This window comes from Pongo pygmaeus, chromosome 12, assembly GCF_028885625.2.
Source record: "Pongo pygmaeus isolate AG05252 chromosome 12, NHGRI_mPonPyg2-v2.0_pri, whole genome shotgun sequence".
NCBI lineage: Eukaryota > Metazoa > Chordata > Mammalia > Primates > Hominidae > Pongo > Pongo pygmaeus.
The window spans coordinates 25593857-25614620 of NC_072385.2; the positions used below are offsets into that span (position 1 = coordinate 25593857).

Sequence of the window (20764 nt, forward strand, 5' to 3'; positions counted from 1 at the left end):
TTGAATAACTAATATCAACAAAACATATATCTCTTATGCCCAACAGTAACAAGGAGGAGTAATGGGTCACTATGGTTTATATCAGTTCCAGTACCCCTTACTGCTTCCACTGCTTCTTAAAGCAGCCAAAATCAAAGCTTCTTTTACAAAAATGTATGAGTATGCAACTGAATTCAGGTTTCCTCAGAAGAAACCCAAAAATTACATAAATAACTTCTTATTTTCCCTCCTTCCTGCCTGACAATCCTCTTCCTTGAGGAAGTCATTGCTACATCAGTGGTCCCCTTAGATCTCATCCTACAGTGCTTATGGGTTATTACCATAATTTCTCCATCTGTTTTTAGCAATACAATGTGACCTCTGTAAAATCTTTACTTCTTCTCTTTCTCCTTCCACCCTTGGTGAAAACATGCTGTAGAATTAAAGCAAAATTATGCTGTCTCCTGGCTCCTTATGTCTTTAATGGCCCCCAACGTTTCTTCTTCCCAATTTCAATGTGCATAAGTCTATAACCTTACTGCAAAGATCATGTCGAAGGCCAGCAGCATCAGTGTCACCCAAGAACTTATTAAAAATGAAGAATCTCAGGCCTGCTGAATCAGAATGCACAGCTTCAATGAGCCCCCCACTGATTTATTCGGGGAAGAGAAGTTCTTTTCTATCTTCACCGAACATGATATTAAATGTGTTTTGCAAAATTACCTGTCCCAGATTGTTGTCCCTCCTTTATTTCTGTGGCTATATTTGAAACAGAATCTTTCTCGTCACTTGTAGCCTGAATGGGATTTGAAACAAAATAATCAATACATAAAGCAGGTTTCATAGACTATACAGTTAATAGTTCAACATATAAATGAGACTTTAATTACCTTCTCAGCTGGTTGTTTCTGAGAAGACACTGAAAAGCAAAAGGATACATAATCACTCATATGTACATATCATAAATTTATCTATACATTTATGCACCATTACCATCACACTGTATCTTCCTGCCTGCACTAGTGTAGGCTTTGATGCTTTCTACTTTTTGTCTGGAGACTGGAACATAACAGAAATACACTGAAAAAAGGAATACAGTCTTCACGAATATACCCTTACAATTTCAAACATGGTATGATTCATGATACGTCTAAAACTAAAATAAAACCGTGTCAATATCAATGTGGATATGCCAGGTGATGAGGACAAATCAGAGGAGTAAGTCACACACCTGAGGATCACTGTCAAAGCAGGTGGTACATGATCCCACATCTCTTTCTTGCAAGAAATCAGAAGGATTTACACCATTACACTACAAACATTCATCATGCCCCTTAACTTGCCCAATAACTAGAAGGTACACAATTACAATGACACTTCAGGTAAATGTACACTTCATGTCTCTTCAGTGGAAGTGTCCTAAATTGATCACCTTGGATACATGTTTCCTGAAATCTAGTACATAATATTCATGATTTCTCACACCCATGTGGTGTAAGAATTTGCCTAAGTTTCTTGTATCCACTAGTTTAGCCTTCTGAAAGTTTCTTCATCCACTCATGGCAACAAACGATAATATATTAGACTCAAAAAAAAATCATCAATTACCAATGTTAACATATTTCTACGAAGTAAGACTGCTACAAGCATTAGATATTAATAAGTTTTACATTCAGAAATCACTCCAATATTCATGGAAAATGACCACTTTAGGAGTTAATTAGAATTCAACATCATTTTTGTTTCTAAAATAGCCTTGTTGGGAGTATCATGTTAGTCTCTCAAGAAGTTTCATTAAATAGCTATTTTATCCAAGAGTTGGCTCCTTGAACAAGGAAGCCAATGTATTCATATGCAGGTTTATCTCATTTTTATAACTAAAGTCAACAAAACATATATCTCTGATGCCTAATAGTAACAAAGAGGAGTAATGAGTCACTGTAGTTTATCCTGATTCTAGCATTGTTTCCTGCTTCCAGTAGTTCTTGGAGCAGCCAAAATCAAATCTTCTTTTATGCAAATATTCCAAATGCATCTGAAATGAGTTCGCTCAGGTTTCCTCAGCAGAAAACCCAAAATTACATAAATGTCTTCTTCTTTTTCCTCCTTCCTGCCTCACAATCCCTCTTCCTTGAGGAAAATAATTGCTACATCAGTGGTCTTCTTAGTTCTCATTCTACATCGTTTATGGAGTTATTAGGATCACTTTTCCCTCTGTTTATAACAATACGATATGATGCCTATAATATCTATTACTTCATCTCGTTCTCTTTCCCCTCTTGATGGAAATGTGCTGTAAAATTAAAGCAAAATTATGCTGCTCCCTTAGCCTGGTATGTGTTGAACTGCTCTCCAATTGTTCTTCTTCCCAATTTCAATGTAGGGAAGTCTATAATCTTACTAATCAGATCATGGCCAAGGACCAGCAGCATCAGGGTCACCTGAGAACTCACTACAAATGAAGAATCTCAGGTGTACTGAATCAGAACGTGCAGCTTAGACGAACTCCACACTGATTTATTTGGGGAAGGCAAGTTCTCTTCTATCTTGATTGAACATGACGTTAGATGTGTTTTGCAAAATTACCTGTCCCAGATATCTGTCCCTCCTTTATTTCTGTGGCTATATTTGAAACAGAATCTTTCTCGTCACTTGTAGCCTGAATGGGATTTGAAACAAAATAATCAATACGTAAAGTAGGTTTCACAGACTATACAGTTAATAGTTCAACATAAAAATGAGACTTTAATTACCTTCTCAGCTGGTTGTTTCTGAGAAGACACTGAAAAGCAAAAGGATACATAATCACTCATATGTACATATGATAAATTTATCTATACATTTATGCAGCATTACCATCACACTATATCTTCCTGCCTGCACTAGTGTAGGCTTTGATGTTTTCTACTTTTTGTCTGGAGACTGGAACATAACAGAAATACACTGAAAAAAGGAATACAGTCTTCACAAATATACCCTTACAATTTCAAACATGGTATGATTCATGATACGTCTAAAACTAAAATAAAACCGTGTCAATATCAATGTGGATATGCCAGGTGATGAGGACAAATCAGAGGAGTAAGTCACACACCTGAGGATCACTGTCAAAGCAGGTGGTACATGATCCCACATCTCTTTCTTGCAAGAAATCGGAAGGATTTACACCATTACACTACAAACGTTCATCATGCCCCTTAACTTGCCCAATAACTAGAAGGTACACAATTACAACGACACTTCAGTTAAATGTACACTTCACGTCTCTTCAGTGGAAGTGTCCTAAATTGATCACCTTGGATACATGTTTCCTGAAATCTAGTACATAATATTCATGATTTCTCACACCCATGTGGTGTAAGAATTTGCCTAAGTTTCTTGTATCCACTAGTTTAGCCTTCTGAAAGTTTCTTCATCCACTCATGGCAACAAACGATAATATATTAGCCTCAATAAAAATATTATCAATTACCAATGTTAACATACTTCTACAAAGTAAAACTGCTACAAGCATTAGATATTAATAAGTTTTACATTCAGAAATCACTCCAATATTCATGGAAAATGACCACTTTAGGAGTTAATTAGAATTCAACATCATTTTTGTTTCTAAAATAGCCTTGTTGGGAATATCATGTTAGTCTCTAAAGAAGTTTCATTAAATAGCTATTTTATCCAAGAGTTAGCTCCTTGAACAAGAAAGCCAATGTATTCATATGCAAGTTTATCTCATTTTTATAACTAAAGTCAACAAAACATATATCTCTGATGCCTAATAGTAACATAGAGGAGTAATGAGTCACTGTGGTTTATCCTGATTCTAGCATTGTTTCCTGCTTCCAGTAGTTCTTGGAGCAGCCAAAATCAAATCTCCTTTTATGCAAATATTCCAAATGCATCTGAAATGAGTTCGCTCAGGTTTCCTCAGCAGAAACCCCAAAATTACATAAATGTCTTCTTCTTTTTCCTCCTTCCTGCCTCACAATCCCTCTTCCTTGAGGAAAATAATTGCTACATCAGTGGTCTTCTTAGTTCTCATTCTACATCGTTTATGGAGTTATTAGGATCACTTTTCCCTCTGTTTATAACAATACGATATGATTCCTATAATATCTATTACTTCATCTCGTTCTCTTTCCCCTCTTGATGGAAATGTGCTGTAAAATTAAAGCAAAATTATGCTGCTCCCTTAGCCTGGTATGTGTTGAACTGCTCTCCAATTGTTCTTCTTCCCAATTTCAATGTAGGGAAGTCTATAATCTTACTAATCAGATCATGGCCAAGGACCAGCAGCATCAGGGTCACCTGAGAACTCACTACAAATGAAGAATCTCAGGTGTACTGAATCAGAACGTGCAGCTTAGACGAACTCCACACTGATTTATTTGGGGAAGGCAAGTTCTCTTCTATCTTGATTGAACATGACGTTAGATGTGTTTTGCAAAATTACCTGTCCCAGATATCTGTCCCTCCTTTATTTCTGTGGCTATATTTGAAACAGAATCTTTCTCGTCACTTGTAGCCTGAATGGGATTTGAAACAAAATAATCAATACGTAAAGTAGGTTTCACAGACTATACAGTTAATAGTTCAACATAAAAATGAGACTTTAATTACCTTCTCAGCTGGTTGTTTCTGAGAAGACACTGAAAAGCAAAAGGATACATAATCACTCATATGTACATATGATAAATTTATCTATACATTTATGCAGCATTACCATCACACTATATCTTCCTGCCTGCACTAGTGTAGGCTTTGATGTTTTCTACTTTTTGTCTGGAGACTGGAACATAACAGAAATACACTGAAAAAAGGAATACAGTCTTCACAAATATACCCTTACAATTTCAAACATGGTATGATTCATGATACGTCTAAAACTAAAATAAAACCGTGTCAATATCAATGTGGATATGCCAGGTGATGAGGACAAATCAGAGGAGTAAGTCACACACCTGAGGATCACTGTCAAAGCAGGTGGTACATGATCCCACATCTCTTTCTTGCAAGAAATCGGAAGGATTTACACCATTACACTACAAACGTTCATCATGCCCCTTAACTTGCCCAATAACTAGAAGGTACACAATTACAACGACACTTCAGTTAAATGTACACTTCACGTCTCTTCAGTGGAAGTGTCCTAAATTGATCACCTTGGATACATGTTTCCTGAAATCTAGTACATAATATTCATGATTTCTCACACCCATGTGGTGTAAGAATTTGCCTAAGTTTCTTGTATCCACTAGTTTAGCCTTCTGAAAGTTTCTTCATCCACTCATGGCAACAAACGATAATATATTAGCCTCAATAAAAATATTATCAATTACCAATGTTAACATACTTCTACAAAGTAAAACTGCTACAAGCATTAGATATTAATAAGTTTTACATTCAGAAATCACTCCAATATTCATGGAAAATGACCACTTTAGGAGTTAATTAGAATTCAACATCATTTTTGTTTCTAAAATAGCCTTGTTGGGAATATCATGTTAGTCTCTAAAGAAGTTTCATTAAATAGCTATTTTATCCAAGAGTTAGCTCCTTGAACAAGAAAGCCAATGTATTCATATGCAAGTTTATCTCATTTTTATACCTAAAGTCAACAAAACATCTATCTCTGATGCCTAATAGTAACATAGAGGAGTAATGAGTCACTGTGGTTTATCCTGATTCTAGCATTGTTTCCTGCTTCCAGTAGTTCTTGGAGCAGCCAAAATCAAATCTTCTTTTATGCAAATATTCCAAACGCATCTGAAATGAGTTCGCTCAGGTTTCCTCAGCAGAAACCCCAAAATTACATAAATATCTTCTTCTTTTTCCTCCTTCGTGTCTCACAATCCCTCTTCCTTGAGGAAAATAATTGCTACATCAGTGGTCTTCTTAGTTCTCATTCTACATCGTTTATGGAGTTATTAGGATCACTTTTCCCTCTGTTTATAACAATACGATATGATGCCTATAATATCTATTACTTCATCTCGTTCTCTTTCCCCTCTTGATGGAAACGTGCTGTAAATTAAAGCAAAATTATGCTGCTCCCTTAGCCTGGTATGTGTTGAACTGCTCTCCAATTGTTCTTCTTCCCAATTTCAATGTAGGGAAGTCTATAATCTTACTAATCAGATCATGGCCAAGGACCAGCAGCATCAGGGTCACCTGAGAACTCACTACGAATGAAGAATCTCAGGTGTACTGAATCAGAACGTGCAGCTTAGATGAACTCCACACTGATTTATTTGGGGAAGGCAAGTTCTCTTCTATCTTGATTGAACATGATGTTAGATGTGTTTTGCAAAATTACCTGTCCCAGATATTGGTCCCTCCTTTATTTCTGTGGCTATATTTGAAACAGAATCTTTCTCGTCACTTGTAGCCTGAATGGGATTTGAAACAAAATAATCAATACGTAAAGTAAGTTTCATAGACTATACAGTTAATAGTTCAACATATAAATGAGACTTTAATTACCTTCTCAGCTGGTTGTTTCTGAGAAGACACTGAAAAGCAAAAGGGATACATAATCACTCATATGTACATATGATAAATTTATCCATACATTCATGCAGTGTTAGCATTAAGCTGTATCTTCCTGCCTGTACTAGCATAGGCTTTAATGTTTTCTACTTTTTGTCTGGAGACTGGAACATGACAGAAATACACTGAAAAAAAAAGGAATACAGGCTTCACAAAATATACCCTTACAATTTCAAATATGGTATGATTCGTGATACATCTAAAACTAAAATAAAACCGTGTCCACATCAATGTGGATATGCCGAGTGATGAGGACAAATCAGAGGAGTAACCCACACACCTGAGGATCAATGTCAAAGCAGGTGGTTCATGATCCCACATCTCTTTCTTGCAAGAAATCAGAAGGATTTACACCATTACACTACAAACGTTCATCATGCCCCTTAACTTGCCCAATAACTAGAAGGTACACAATTACAATGACACTTCAGGTAAATGTACACTTCACATCTCTTCAGTGGAAGTGTCCTAAATTGATCACCTTGGATACATGTTTCCTGAAATCTAGTACATAATATTCATGATTTCTCACACCCATGTGGTGTAAGAATTTGCCTAAGTTTCTTGTATCCACTAGTTTAGCCTTCTGAAAGTTTCTTCATCCACTCATGGCAACAAACGATAATATATTAGCCTCAATAAAAATATTATCAATTACCAATGTTAACATACTTCTACAAAGTAAAACTGCTACAAGCATTAGATATTAATAAGTTTTACATTCAGAAATCACTCCAATATTCATGGAAAATGACCACTTTAGGAGCTAATTAAACAGCCTTGTTGGGAGTATCATGCTAGTCTCTAAAGAAGTTTCATTAAATAGCTATTTTATCCAAGAGTTAGCTCCTTGAACAAGGAAGCCAATGTATTCATATGCAAGTTTATCTCATTTTTATAACTAAAGTCAACAAAATATATATCTCTGATGACTAATAGTAACAAAGAGGAGTAATGAGTCACTGTGGTTTATCCTGATTCTAGCATTGTTTCCTGCTTCCAGTAGTTCTTGGAGCAGCCAAAATCAAATCTTCTTTTATGCAAATATTCCAAACGCATCTGAAATGAGTTTGCTCAGCTTTCCTCAGCAGAAACCCCAAAATTACATAAATATCTTCTTCTTTTTCCTCCTTCCTGCCTCACAATCCCTCTTCCTTGAGGAAGATAATTGCTACACCAGTGGTCTTCTTAGTTCTTATTCTACATCGTTTATGGAGTTATTAGGATCACTTTTCCCTCTGTTTATAACAATACGATATGATGCCTATAATATCTATTACTTCATCTCGTTCTCTTTCCCCTCTTGATGGAAACGTGCTGTAAATTAAAGCAAAATTATGCTGCTCCCTTAGCCTGGTATGTGTTGAACTGCTCTCCAATTGTTCTTCTTCCCAATTTCAATGTAGGGAAGTCTATAATCTTACTAATCAGATCATGGCCAAGGACCAGCACCATCAGGGTCACCTGACAACTCACTACAAATGAAGAATCTCAGGTGTACTGAATCAGAACGTGCAGCTTAGACGAACTCCACACTGATTTATTTGGGGAAGGCAAGTTCTCTTCTATCTTGATTGAACATGACGTTAGATGTGTTTTGCAAAATTACCTGTCCCAGATATTGGTCCCTCCTTTATTTCTGTGGCTATATTTGAAACAGAATCTTTCTCGTCACTTGTAGCCTGAATGGGATTTGAAACAAAATAATCAATATGTAAAGTAGGTTTCATAGACTATACAGTTAATAGTTCAACACATAAATGAGACTTTAATTACCTTCTCAGCTGGTTGTTTCTGAGAAGACACTGAAAAGCAAAAGGGATACATAATCAATCATATGTAAATACGATAATGTTATCCATACATTAATGCATGGATAGCATGTTAGTATCAAGTTTTATACTCCTGCCTGTATTACTGTAGGCTTTGATATTTTACACTTTGTTTCTTGGCACTAAACATGAAGGAAATACACTGAAGAAAACAGGAATACAGTCTTCAAGGAATATACACTGACAATTTCAAATGTGATATGACTTTCTCCGTATGTCTAAAACTAAAATAAAACCATGTCAATATCAATCTGGATATGCTGAGTGATGAGGACAAATGTGATCTAAAATCAGAGTCTAACTCATACACCTTGGAATCGACGTCAAACCAGGTGATATATGCACTCGCATGTCCTTCATGCAAGATATCAGAATGATGTGCAACATTTTACTGCAAACATTCATCATGCTCTTTAACTTGATCGATCATTGAGAAGGTACACAATTATAATGACACTTTAGGTGAATGTACACTTCACATCTCTTCAGTGGAAGTGTCTTAACTTAATCAGCTTGGATGTATGTTTGGTGAATTCTAGTATGTAATATTCATTATTTCTCACACCCATATGATGTAATAATGTGCCTACATCTCTTGTATCTTCTAGTTTAGCCTTCCAAAACTTTCTTCATCCACTCATGGCAACAAGGTATAATATATAAACTTCATCCAAAAGTATAATAAATTACCAAATTTGACATACTTATACAAAATAAAGTTGCTACAAGCATTAGATATGAATAAGCTTTTGCATCTGGAAATCACTCCAATATTCCTTGAAAATAACCATTTGGGAGTCAAGTAATGATTTCAACATTATTTTCACTTCTAAAATAGTCTGGTTAAAGTATCATGTTATTCTCTAGAGAATTTTTATTAAGTTGCTATTTTATCCAATAGCTCCTTGAAAAACAAAGCCAATGTATGCATATTCATGTTTATCTCATTTGAATAACTAATATCAACAAAACATATACCTCTGGTGCCCAATAGTAACAAAGTCGGGTAATGAGTCACTGTGGTTTATCCCAATTCTGTCACTCTTTCCTGCTTCCAGTAGTTCCTGGAGCAGCCAAAAATCAAATCATCCTTTATGCAAATATTCTAAATGCATCTGAAGTGAGTTCACTTAATCTAAGAGTTATAATTTAAAAAATCATTTTGTTTATACTCATGAAGACTCCTGATGTTTTTATATTTCCTGGATTCAGCAGTTCGGCCTTTTCACTGTCTCTTCGTCCACTTTTGCAAAAACATACCCATCAATGAAATAATGTGTAATCAGATTCCTATGAAAATAAACTAAAAAAAGTTTCTAAATCACTAGAGACTTCTTTTCGTATAAATAACCAACCAATATGACATAATGCATATATATACATATGTCATGATTGTCATGATTATTGGCAGTTATCTGTTTAGTACTCTAAAAATGCATTCTTTGATTCCTTTTTCCTAAATCTAGTTTCACATGATATACTATGGGGGTCTCTCAGGTTCTTTTATGAAATAACTACCTCAGCAAACACAGCTTTCCAAAAAAAAAAAAACTGATGTGAACGAAGCATTTATCATTGATGTGCAAAACTTCTAGGGAGAAGAAATGAGACCCTGTGGGTCACCCTCATCCTTCTAACTTCTGCTTCTGCTTTCCATTAAGTGACTTCCCACAAGTCTTCTCATCAGAAACCTCTAAATTACCTAGCTAGCTGCTTTCTTTTTTCACATCTGCCCAATTTGACATACACTCTTTTTCGTTCATAAATCTAATATCCATATTGGTGGACTTGATTCTTAGACCTCCACATTCATTTCTTCATTATTTTCACCACCACTGTATTGTGACATCTGTACAATCCCATTTTGACACATGTGAAGATAAGGCTTTGCTTTATTAAAATATTAAATGTGTCAGACACTTGACTAATGTGTACAAATTCCTTCTTCACAAAAGCAGCCCCATGGCCTCCTCTCTCCCATAGACACTCTTTCACAGCTGTTCTTCTGTCACATTGGTTTGAGTATCTATCATCTCTCATTTTGTCTCTATGGTTCACCTCGTATTAGGAGTTATTATCATAGGCTCAGCAGCCTATCTTACCTATTTTCCTCTCCAGCAGACAGTACTGAGCAATAAACTAGAATTTTCGAGGATATGAACACTTTTATGTACACAACGCTTTGTGGAGCTATTTTATGTTTAACTACCCATAACACCACTATGTCTATGCTTTCCAGAGAAACAAGCTCTGAAATGTTATTGAACATAACCTATTTAAAAACTTCTTTAACTACAATGAAAGTCTCTCCTTGATGCACCAAAATCTTCAGAAATAACTTGTGAAGACTTGAAAATATGTCAGTAATTGACATGAAAAATGAAGCACTGACATAATTTTTTGCAGGTATAAAAAAGACAAGCTGAGATCCTTACTAGATCCAAGAAGAGCAAAGTACATTAGACAGGAAATAAATATGGAACAGAAACATTTTCATTTGTAATGAAAATTCCTCTATTTACAGTTTTCAGAAGAGAAAAAAATACACACACATACGCACACACACACACACACACACATTCACACACAAAAACCAGAGCAATATGGCTTTACAGGGTGTTTCTTCATCAAAGGCCTATTTGTTATTTGACATCTGGGAACACTCTATAGGGATCAACAAAGAGGTTCTAAATTGTGATCTGAGTATTTTAGAGTTTAACATTCATGAAGGGCAGCGAAGAGGACAAGTAACACTTTGACCATCGGCCATTTCCACTCCTTACTGTTATACTCTGAAAAGCACACACTGGATTTTCTCAGAGTCAGGACATGTCAAAAAGACATGCTTTAAGAGGGAAACAGTTGCAATCAACACAGCCATGGGAGAGATACAGCTATGCTTGCTAGGATTTCCAATACTTCTGTTTCATTTCTAATATAGTACAAATCAATAAAAGCAACCACATAAGCATATCCGTGTTGGTATGTCATCATATTTAAGTCCATATGGTATCAGCATGAAGAGAGCATAATATGCTGTAGTCATCACATGGCATATCATGAGATCATACAATAAATCAAGAAATACCTCACTGGGTCAATGTGGATAGATCTGAAATATATATCACTGATTTTATAAAGACCAAGTTGCATTCATTAAGTGCACTGCCTGAACTTTTCTACAAGTTTTTAATACACAAAATCAAGTTCTACATGTTGTCTATGAATGTGCACATATGTTGTAAGAGGTTTTTAATGTGCATTTGGGTGATTTCTTTTTTTTTTTTTTAATTAATTCAAGCTCTTGGTTACATGTCGGCAGTAAGCTTTAGTATTATAGAAAACCCAAAACCGTAACAGCTCAGAATGACTGTCTTAAAGAGCTGTGTCTACCAAAGAGTCAGGAAAGCATGACTACTTACTTTCTTCATTTTTGAAACTCAGAGGTACCTCATGCACACTCCCAAATAAAACTGCACAAGTTCCTTAGTTGAATTAGATCCCATTTGTCAATTTTGGCTTTTGTTGCCATTGCTTTTGGTGTTTTAGTCATGAAGTCTTTGCCCATGCCAATGTCCTGAATGGTATTGCCTAGGTTTTATTCTAGGGTTATTATGGTTTTAGGTCTTACTTAAATGTTTAAGTCTTTAATTTATCTTGAGTTAATTTTTGTATAAGGTGTAAGGAAGGGGTCCAGTTTCAGTTTTCTGCATAAGGCTAGCCAGTTTTCCCAACACCATTTATTAAATAGGTAATCTTACCCCCACTGATTGTTTTTTGTCAGATTTGTCAAAGATCATATGGTTGTACATGTATGGTGTTACTTGTGAGGCCTCTGTTCTGTTCCATTGGTCTATATCCCTGTTTTGGTACCTGTACCGTGCTGTTTTCATTACTATAGCCTTGTAGTATAGTTTGAAGTCAGGTAGCATGATGCCTCCAGCTCTGTTCTTTTTGCTTACAATTGTCTCAGCCATATGGGCTCTTTTTTGGTTCCATATGAAATTTAAAGTAGTTTTTTCTAATTCTGTGAAGAAAGTCAATGGTAGTCTATAGCATTGAACCTATAAATTACTTTGGGCAGTATGGCCATTTTCATCATATTGATTCTTCCTATCCATGAGCATAGAATGTTTTTCCATTTGTTTGTGTCCTCTCTTATATCCTTGAGCAGTGGTTTGTAGTTCTCCTTGAAGAGGTCTTTCCCATCCCTTGTGAGTTGTATTCCTAGGTATTTTATTCTCTTTGTAGCGATTGTGAATGGGCGTTCACTCATGATTTGGCTGTTTGTCTTTTATCAGTGTATAGGAATGCTTGTGATTTTTGCACACTGATTTTGTATCCTGAGACTTTGCTGATGTTGCTTATCAGCTGAAGGAGATTTGGGGCTGAGACGATATGGTTTCCTAAATATACAATAATGTCATCTGCAGAGACAATTTGACTTCCTTTCTTCCTATTTCAATACCCTTTATTTTTTCCTCTTGTCTGATTGCCCCGGCCAGAACTTCCAATACTATGATCAGAGTGAACAGTCAACCTACAGAACAGGAGAAAATGTTTGCAATCTCTCCATCTGACAGAAGGCTAATATCCAGAATCTAAAAGGAACTTAAACAAATTTACAAGAAAAGAACAAACAACCTCATCAAGAAGTGGGTGAAGGATATGCTCAAAAGAAGGCATTTATTCAGCCAGTAAACATATGAAAAAAAGGCTCATCATCACTGATCATTAGAGAAATGCAAATCAAAACCACAATGAGATACCATCTCACACCAGTTAGAATGGTCAACATTAAAAAGTCAGGAAACAACAGATGCTGGAGAGGATGTGGAGAAACAGGAATGCTTTTATATTGTTGGTGGGAGTGTCAATTATTTCAACCACTGTGGAAGACAGTGCGGTGATTCTTCAAGGATCTAGAAACAGAAATACCATTTGACCCAGCAATCCCATTACTGAGTACATACCCCAAAGATTAAAAATCATTCTACTATAAAGACACATGCACATGTATGTCTATTGCAGCACTATTCACAATAGCAAAGACTTGGAACCAACCCAAATGCCCATCAGTGATAGACTGAATAAAGAAAATGTGGCATATACACATCATGGAATACTATGCAGCCATAAAAAAGGATGAGTTCATGTCCTTTGCAAAGACATGGATGAAGCCTGAAACCATCATTCTCAGCAAACTAACACAGGAAAAGAAAACCAAATGCCACATGTTCTCACTCATAAGTGGGAGTTGAACAATGAGAACACGTGGACACAGGGAGGGGAACATCACACACCAGGGCCTGTCAGGGTAGTGGGGTCCTAGGGGAGGGATAGTATTAGTAGAAATACCTAATGTAGCTGATGGGTTGATGGGTACAGTAAACCACCATGGCACATGTATGCCTATGTAAAAAACCTGCATGTTCTTCACATGTATCCCAGAACTTAAGGTATAATACAAAACAAACAAACCAACATTAATTCAGGTTGTTGGTTACCTGTAGGCAATGAATTGTAGTAGCATAAAAGATTCTAAGGCTAAAACAGCTCAGAATCATTGCTTTAAAACCCTGTATCTACCAAAGAGTCATCAAAAAATGATTAATGACTTTATTCATTTTCCAGAATCAGAGGTATCACACACACCCAAATTCACAAACAAAAGCACACACGCACATACATATGCAGAAATTCAAGCTGGTAATCAAAGCATATGATTGGGTGAAGATTCGAAGGTTCTCAATGTGACAACACCGACATAAAGAAGTTGAAGTTCTAACACAATTGTAATGTCAGCTGGTATTGCTTTTCTCTAGGTAAAGGACAGTATTGCAACCAGAAATTGAAGCACTGAAAAATATTTATAGTTTCAAAATTCACCTCCTTGAACCCCTAACATGCATACAAATTCCACCTTGGGATCTTTATCACAACATAAAAGGAAAAGCATCTGAGCTAGAGCTCATATTTTTTAAATTTCTTTTCCTTGTTCTTCTAAATATCATTTTATAAGCATAGACACTAACAGCATCAGCATCATTTAGATCAAATCCTTCTATCTTATTGGGGTAAAAGAAATACAAATCAGAAGACTATGAACATTTCCAACATATTCATGTCCTTCTTTCCAGATGAAATTTGTATTGGCAAATTTACCTTTTTCTGGAGGTGGTGAATCCTTCCTTCTCACAGCTACTTTTGAACTGGGATCTGCCTCTTTCACAGTAAGCTGAATGGGTTTTACAACATAATGATTAACATATCATGTATATATCACAAAGCATTTTGTTAATTAAAAATGAAAATATATTTGTTTACCGTGGATAAAGGAGGTCGCTCAGAAGATTCTACAAAGCAAAAGGGACACATAATTAAGTACATGTAAATATGACACAGCCCACCATCCACTATGTAGTGTTTGTATCCAGCTGAAATCTTCATGCTTGGTCCTGAAACTGTTACCTATTAGGCTCTGGGTTGCTTTTGCTCTTGTTTTGGTTAGCATACAGACATGACAGGAATATACACATGGAAATCACAATACAGGTTTCATAAAACATGTAGTCCAGATTTCAAGAGAGAGATTAGGTTTCACATGACTGCAATGAACACAGAAAAGTACTTCTACCAACGTGATCCTCTTAACTGAAGCCAAAAAATGTGATGTCAAATGAAAGGACCAAATAGGACCCCAGAAGGATAAATGTCAAAGCCCATGGTAGAACGCTATGGCGTACCCTGAAGAAATCACCCAAGAACCATTTATACTATAATACTACAATAGTTCTCCTGTTCTTCATTTTGTCCTCTAACTTAAAAACTATCAATTTCATTAAAATGTATCATTCACTTCTGCTTGCAGGATGTATTCTCAGTTCATTAGTTCAGATATCTACACACAGAAGCATAGTTAACAAAAATACTCAAGTTGTCCACAGTCATGCAGGCTTCTGGTGTTTTTCCATCTCCTGGATTCTCAACTTTAGCCCGCCTTCCATCTCTTCATTCACTTATGCAAAAAATGTATACATTACACTCCAAATACCTAATGTGTAGAGTCCCATAAAACAAATCTAACCAAAATATTTGAAACATCAGAGGCTTTTTTTGTGTTAATCACCTTTTATATATAAAAATATTTGCCATGATTATTGACAGCTACATTTTAACAAAGCTGCACATTGTGCACATGTACCATAAAACTTAAAGTATGATAATAATAAAATTAAAAAATAAATAAATAAATAATACTTAAGAAATATATTTCTTGATTGTTTTGCTTCCACAGTCAGTTTGACGTGCAGTGCATCGCATTTTGCTAACATGAAGCACCTATCCTATTGTCGATGTGTGACCCCTACAGAGAGAAGAATTGAGTCCCTGTGGTTTACTCTCATTCTTCCACCTCTGCTTCCATTAAGCTCTGAAGCAACAATAATCCAATATTCTGTTCGAATGTGAATATACCAGGTCCACATAAAGTGAGTGTTCTCAGGTTTCCTCATCAGAAACCCCCAAACACCTAGCCAGCTGCTATCTTTATTTGCACCATCCCACCCCACTTGCACTCTTTTTTGTTGATAAATCTAATCTCACTATCTGGTCTTCATTCTTTGCCTTCCACATTTTGTTCTTCATTATTCTCACCACCCCTGTGATCAAACCAGTAAAATCTCATTTTATAAATATGAAGATATGGTTTTCCTTTATTAGAATATAAAAGCTACAGAAAATGGACTAACTTGTACAAATTCGTTCTTCACAATAGCAGCCCCACGTCCTCCTCTCTCCCACAGACAAACTGTTCCACAGTTTCTATTCACTCACATCAGTTTCATTGAGTATCAACTCTCATTTTATCTTTACGGCTTTATTTTACACTGGGGGTTATTATCAAAGACTCAGCAAACTATGTTACATATTTTCTTCTACACAAGAGATTACTGAGCAGTAAATAAGAATTTCTTTGGATATAAACACTTTTATATACACAAATTTTTGTGAAGCTAATTTATGGTTAAATACACATTATACCATTATGTGTTATGTGTTCCAGAGAAACAGGATCTAAAATTTTATTAAACATATTTAACTTAAAAACTTCTGCAATTACAATGACATAGTCTCTGCTCAATGCAGCAACAGCTTCAGAAATCTCTTGTGAAGACTTGGGAAAACATCAGTCATTTGAGTGAAAAATGAAGAGCATTAAGTGACAACACTGCTTGCTGGTATAAATAAGACAAGGCTAGATCCTTACCAGATTCAAACAGATCAGAGTGCCATGAGACAGAAACAAATATATAAAACAGAAAGATTTTCATTTCTACCAAAAATTCATGTATTTAAAGTTTTCAGAAAAGGACAAAATACAGGAAAACACAGTGGTGAGGTGTTATAGAGCATTTCTTCATCTGGAGACTATTTATCATTTGACATCTGGAAACCCATTATAGGGCCCAACAAAGGGGTTCTAAACTGTGATTTGATCATTCCTGGAGTTCAACATCTATGTAAGGAAGCCAAGATACCAAATGATACTTTGGCCATTTCTTCTTTCCAATGTCATTCTCTGGAAAGCATACACTGGAGTTTTTCAGAGTCATAACATGATGGAAAAACATGGCTCTAAGGGGTAATGAATGTAGTCAATACAGCTATCGCAGTGTATACAGCTATACTTGGGGTATCTGAAATACTTCTATTTAATTTCTTATATAGTACAAATCAATAAAGGCAACCACATAAGCAAATCTATGTTAGTATGTCATCATATTTATCTTCATTTTGTATCAGCATGAAGAGACTTTAATTAATTGTGGTGCAGTCATAAAATGGCATACCACAAGACCATACAACAAATCAGAGATGACCAAATTGTGTCAACCTGGATAGATCTGAAATATATATCACTGATTAGAAAAGCCGAGTTGCACCTATTATGTACACTGTGTGAAATCGTATAGAAGACTTGATACTTGGAAACAGATTCTACATATTACCTATGAAAGTGCAAGTGTCTTGTAAAGTATTTTTAATGTGCATTGCAGTGACTTAAAAGTAAAAAACGTTAATTCAGGCTGTTGGTTACCTGTAGGCAATAAATTGTAGTAGAAAAAAATATTCTAAGACCAAAATAGCTCAGAATCATTGTTTTAAAACACTGTATCCACCAAAGAGTTACAAAAGAATGATTAATCATTTTATTCATTTTTAATCAGAGATACACACACACACATACACATGCCAAAACTCAATCTGGTAATCAGAAGATGTGATTAAGATTCTCAATGCAACAACACTGACATCAAGGAGTTGAAGTTCTAAAACAATTGTAATGTCAGCAGGTCTAGCTTTCCTCTAGATGAAGAAGAGAGGAGTATTGCAATCAATTTTGAAGCACTGAAAATATTTAGTGTCAAAATACACCTCCTCAAATCCCTAACATGCACAGGAATTCAAAACTGGGATCTTTAGATGATGACAATTTAAGGGAAAAGCATTTGGGCTAGAGCTCATGGTGTAAAATGTCCGCGTTATGTCTTAAATATCATTTTATAAACAAAGATATTAACAAGAACATCAGCATATTTACATCAAATCCTTCCATCTCATTTGGATAAAAAGTGGGAATCAAAAAACTATGAGCATTGTCAATATTTTCATCTACATTTTCTAGAATGAAATTTGTAGTGGCAAATTTACCTTTGCTGGGAGTTAGTGAATCCATACTTCCTAAGAATCTAGTTGAAATGTGATCTCTGTCTTTCACCGTATGCTGAATGGGTTTGACAACATAATGATTAACATATCATGTATATATCACAGAGCATTTTGTTGATAATTAAAGAAAATATGTTTACCTTGAATAAAGGCGGTTGCTCAGGAGACACTACAAAGCAAAAGGAGCACATAATTGACTACAGGTAAATATGACACAGCCTACCATCAATCATGCAGTGTTTGTATCCAGCTGAAATCTTCATCCTTGCCCTTGAAATTGTTACCCATTAGGCTTTGGGTTGCTTTGCTCTTGTTTTGGTTAACACACAAACATGACAGGAATATACACATGAAAAATCACAATATAGATTCTATAAAACATGCAGTCCAGATTGCAAGGGTGAGATTAGGTTTCACATGACTACAAGTAACACAGAAAAGTATTTCTACCAATGTGAATCTGCTGGATGAAGCCAAAAACAGTGACATCAAATGAGAGAACCAAAGCGGATCCCAGAAGAATAAATGTTAGAAACTATGAAGTTGCAATGAGAGTGCATGAAAATGTATCATTAGCGGCGGGGCGCAGCGGCTCATGCCTGTAATCCCAGCACTTTGGGAGGCCGAGGCGAGCAGATCATGAAGTCAGGAGATCGAGACCATCCTGGCTAACACGGTAAAACCCTGTCTCTACTAAAAATGCAAAAAATTAGCCGGGTGTGGTGGCGGGCGCCTGTAGTCCCAGCTACTCGGGAGGCTGAGGCAGGAGAATGGCGTGAACGCGGGAGGCGGAGTTCGCAGTGAGCCGAGATCCCACCACTGCACTCAAGCCTGGGTGACAGAGCGAGACTCCGTCTCAAAAAAAAAAAAAAAGAAAAGAAAAGAAAATGTATCATTCGCTTCTGCTGGCAGGAAGTGCTCTCAATCATTAGTTTAGATATCTACTTGGAGAAAAATCATTTCTAAAAATACTCATGTTATCCACAGTCATGAAGACTTCTGACATTTTCAACTTCTGGATTCTCAACTTATTTCTCTTGCCATCTTTTCATTCACTTATGCAAAAAATGTATGCATTACACATCAAATAACTAATGAGTACTCAGATTTTCATTTACAAAATGTAACCAAAAATCTCTGAATCACCATTGACTTTTTTTTCATAATAATCAACTTTCTTTTTTTTTTTTTTTTTTTTTTTTTGACATGGAGTCTTGCTCTGTTGCCTAGGCTGGAGTGCAGTGGCACAATCTCAGCTCACAGCAACCTCCGCCGCCCGGGTTCAGGTGATTCTCCTGCCTCAGGCTCCCTAGTAGCTGGGACTACAGGCACATGCCACCACGCCTGGCTAATTTTTTGTATTTTTAGTAAAGATGGGGTTTCACCATGTTAGCCAGGATGGTCTCCATCTCCTGACCTCCCAATCCTCCCGCCTCCGCCTCCGCCTCCCAAAGTGCTGGGATTACAGCCGTGAGCCACCGCGGCCGGCTTAATCAACTTTTACATATCGAAATATTTGCCATGATTATTGACAGTTACACTTTTAGTACTCAAGAAATAAATTTCTCCTTTGTTTTTTTCTAAAGTCAGTTTGATATGCTATAGCATACCAGCCTCTGAGGTACTTTTATACAATGGCTATTTCATCAAAAACAGCATTGTTTTTAAAGAAAACCGCCAATGTTTTGATATCCAAGTGCATCCCAGTTCACTAACAAACATGAATGAAGCGCATATCATTGATGTGTAACCCCTACAGAGAGAAGAAATGAGTTCCTGTGGTTTCCTGTCGTTCTTCTACCCTCTGTTTCCACTAAGCTCCAAAGCAGCAATAATTTAATCTTCTCTTTGAGTGGGAATACACTGAGTCTACATAAAGTGAGTTCCCTCAAGTTTCCTCATCAGAAACCTCCAAATTACCTAGCCAGCTGCTTTCTTAATTTACACCATCCCACCTCACATTTTTTTTCGTAAATCTACTAATGTCCATTTCTCAACAATCAATATTATATTTTGATCTACAAGTTTAAGCGTTCACCAAAGTTTTAAGAAAAAGTATGTTTAAATTAAATTATATTTACTATTAAAAATTAATAAATTATATTTATAATTTAATTAAAATTAGGCTTATAATGTAATGTAATTTAACAATTAATTTAATTTCAAATTATTTTAAATTATATTTAAATTAGTTATATTTACTTTCAAAAATTATATTATTAAAGCATAGAAAATTATTCAGCTGTATTCACTACCTCACCACCTTTGTTTTTTTGTACACAAAAAATAACGTTATCATTATTTTATTGCTCTCATGGAGCACTTTTTATAATACCAATACCATTTGCTTTTTGTCCAGTTGCTGGTAGTGCTTTTCCTTCCTATTTAAAAAAAAAAAAGAAATCTTCAGAAAATGTTAATGTTATATTTACTACTCAATCAGTCAGTAATTCAAGAAACATTTTCTGTGTCTATAAATTCATAAGGTCTATACTGGAAAATCTGATAATATGAATAAAATACTAATTTTATTTCTTTATCAAGTGAAAAAAGAAATTTATAAAAACAAAAGCAGAAAGACACAATTCATTATTCCTACAATTCAAGTCAATAAAATACAGTGACAGCACAAAGGCAATAACACTTATTTCTACTTGGGAAGCTTCTGAGACACT

The 20764-nt window shown here is 35.6% G+C and overlaps 1 protein-coding gene across 1 annotated transcript in view; it reads right to left on the reverse strand.

Moving 5' to 3' along the window:
- LOC129030780 (ankyrin repeat domain-containing protein 36C-like) overlaps window positions 1-20764 on the reverse strand; it is a 175447-nt gene that overhangs the window by 92496 nt on the left and 62187 nt on the right. Inside the window, exons 23-37 of the mRNA XM_063649066.1 lie at window positions 20431-20470; window positions 18230-18258; window positions 18072-18144; window positions 14685-14713; window positions 14523-14595; window positions 8302-8330; window positions 8135-8207; window positions 6460-6488; window positions 6293-6365; window positions 4597-4625; window positions 4430-4502; window positions 2733-2761; window positions 2566-2638; window positions 870-898; window positions 703-775 (exon numbers count right to left, since the gene is read on the reverse strand). Of these exons, the coding sequence (XP_063505136.1) occupies window positions 703-775; window positions 870-898; window positions 2566-2638; window positions 2733-2761; window positions 4430-4502; window positions 4597-4625; window positions 6293-6365; window positions 6460-6488; window positions 8135-8207; window positions 8302-8330; window positions 14523-14595; window positions 14685-14713; window positions 18072-18144; window positions 18230-18258; window positions 20431-20470 (754 nt within the window). The remainder of the gene's footprint in view (window positions 1-702; window positions 776-869; window positions 899-2565; window positions 2639-2732; window positions 2762-4429; window positions 4503-4596; window positions 4626-6292; window positions 6366-6459; window positions 6489-8134; window positions 8208-8301; window positions 8331-14522; window positions 14596-14684; window positions 14714-18071; window positions 18145-18229; window positions 18259-20430; window positions 20471-20764) is intronic.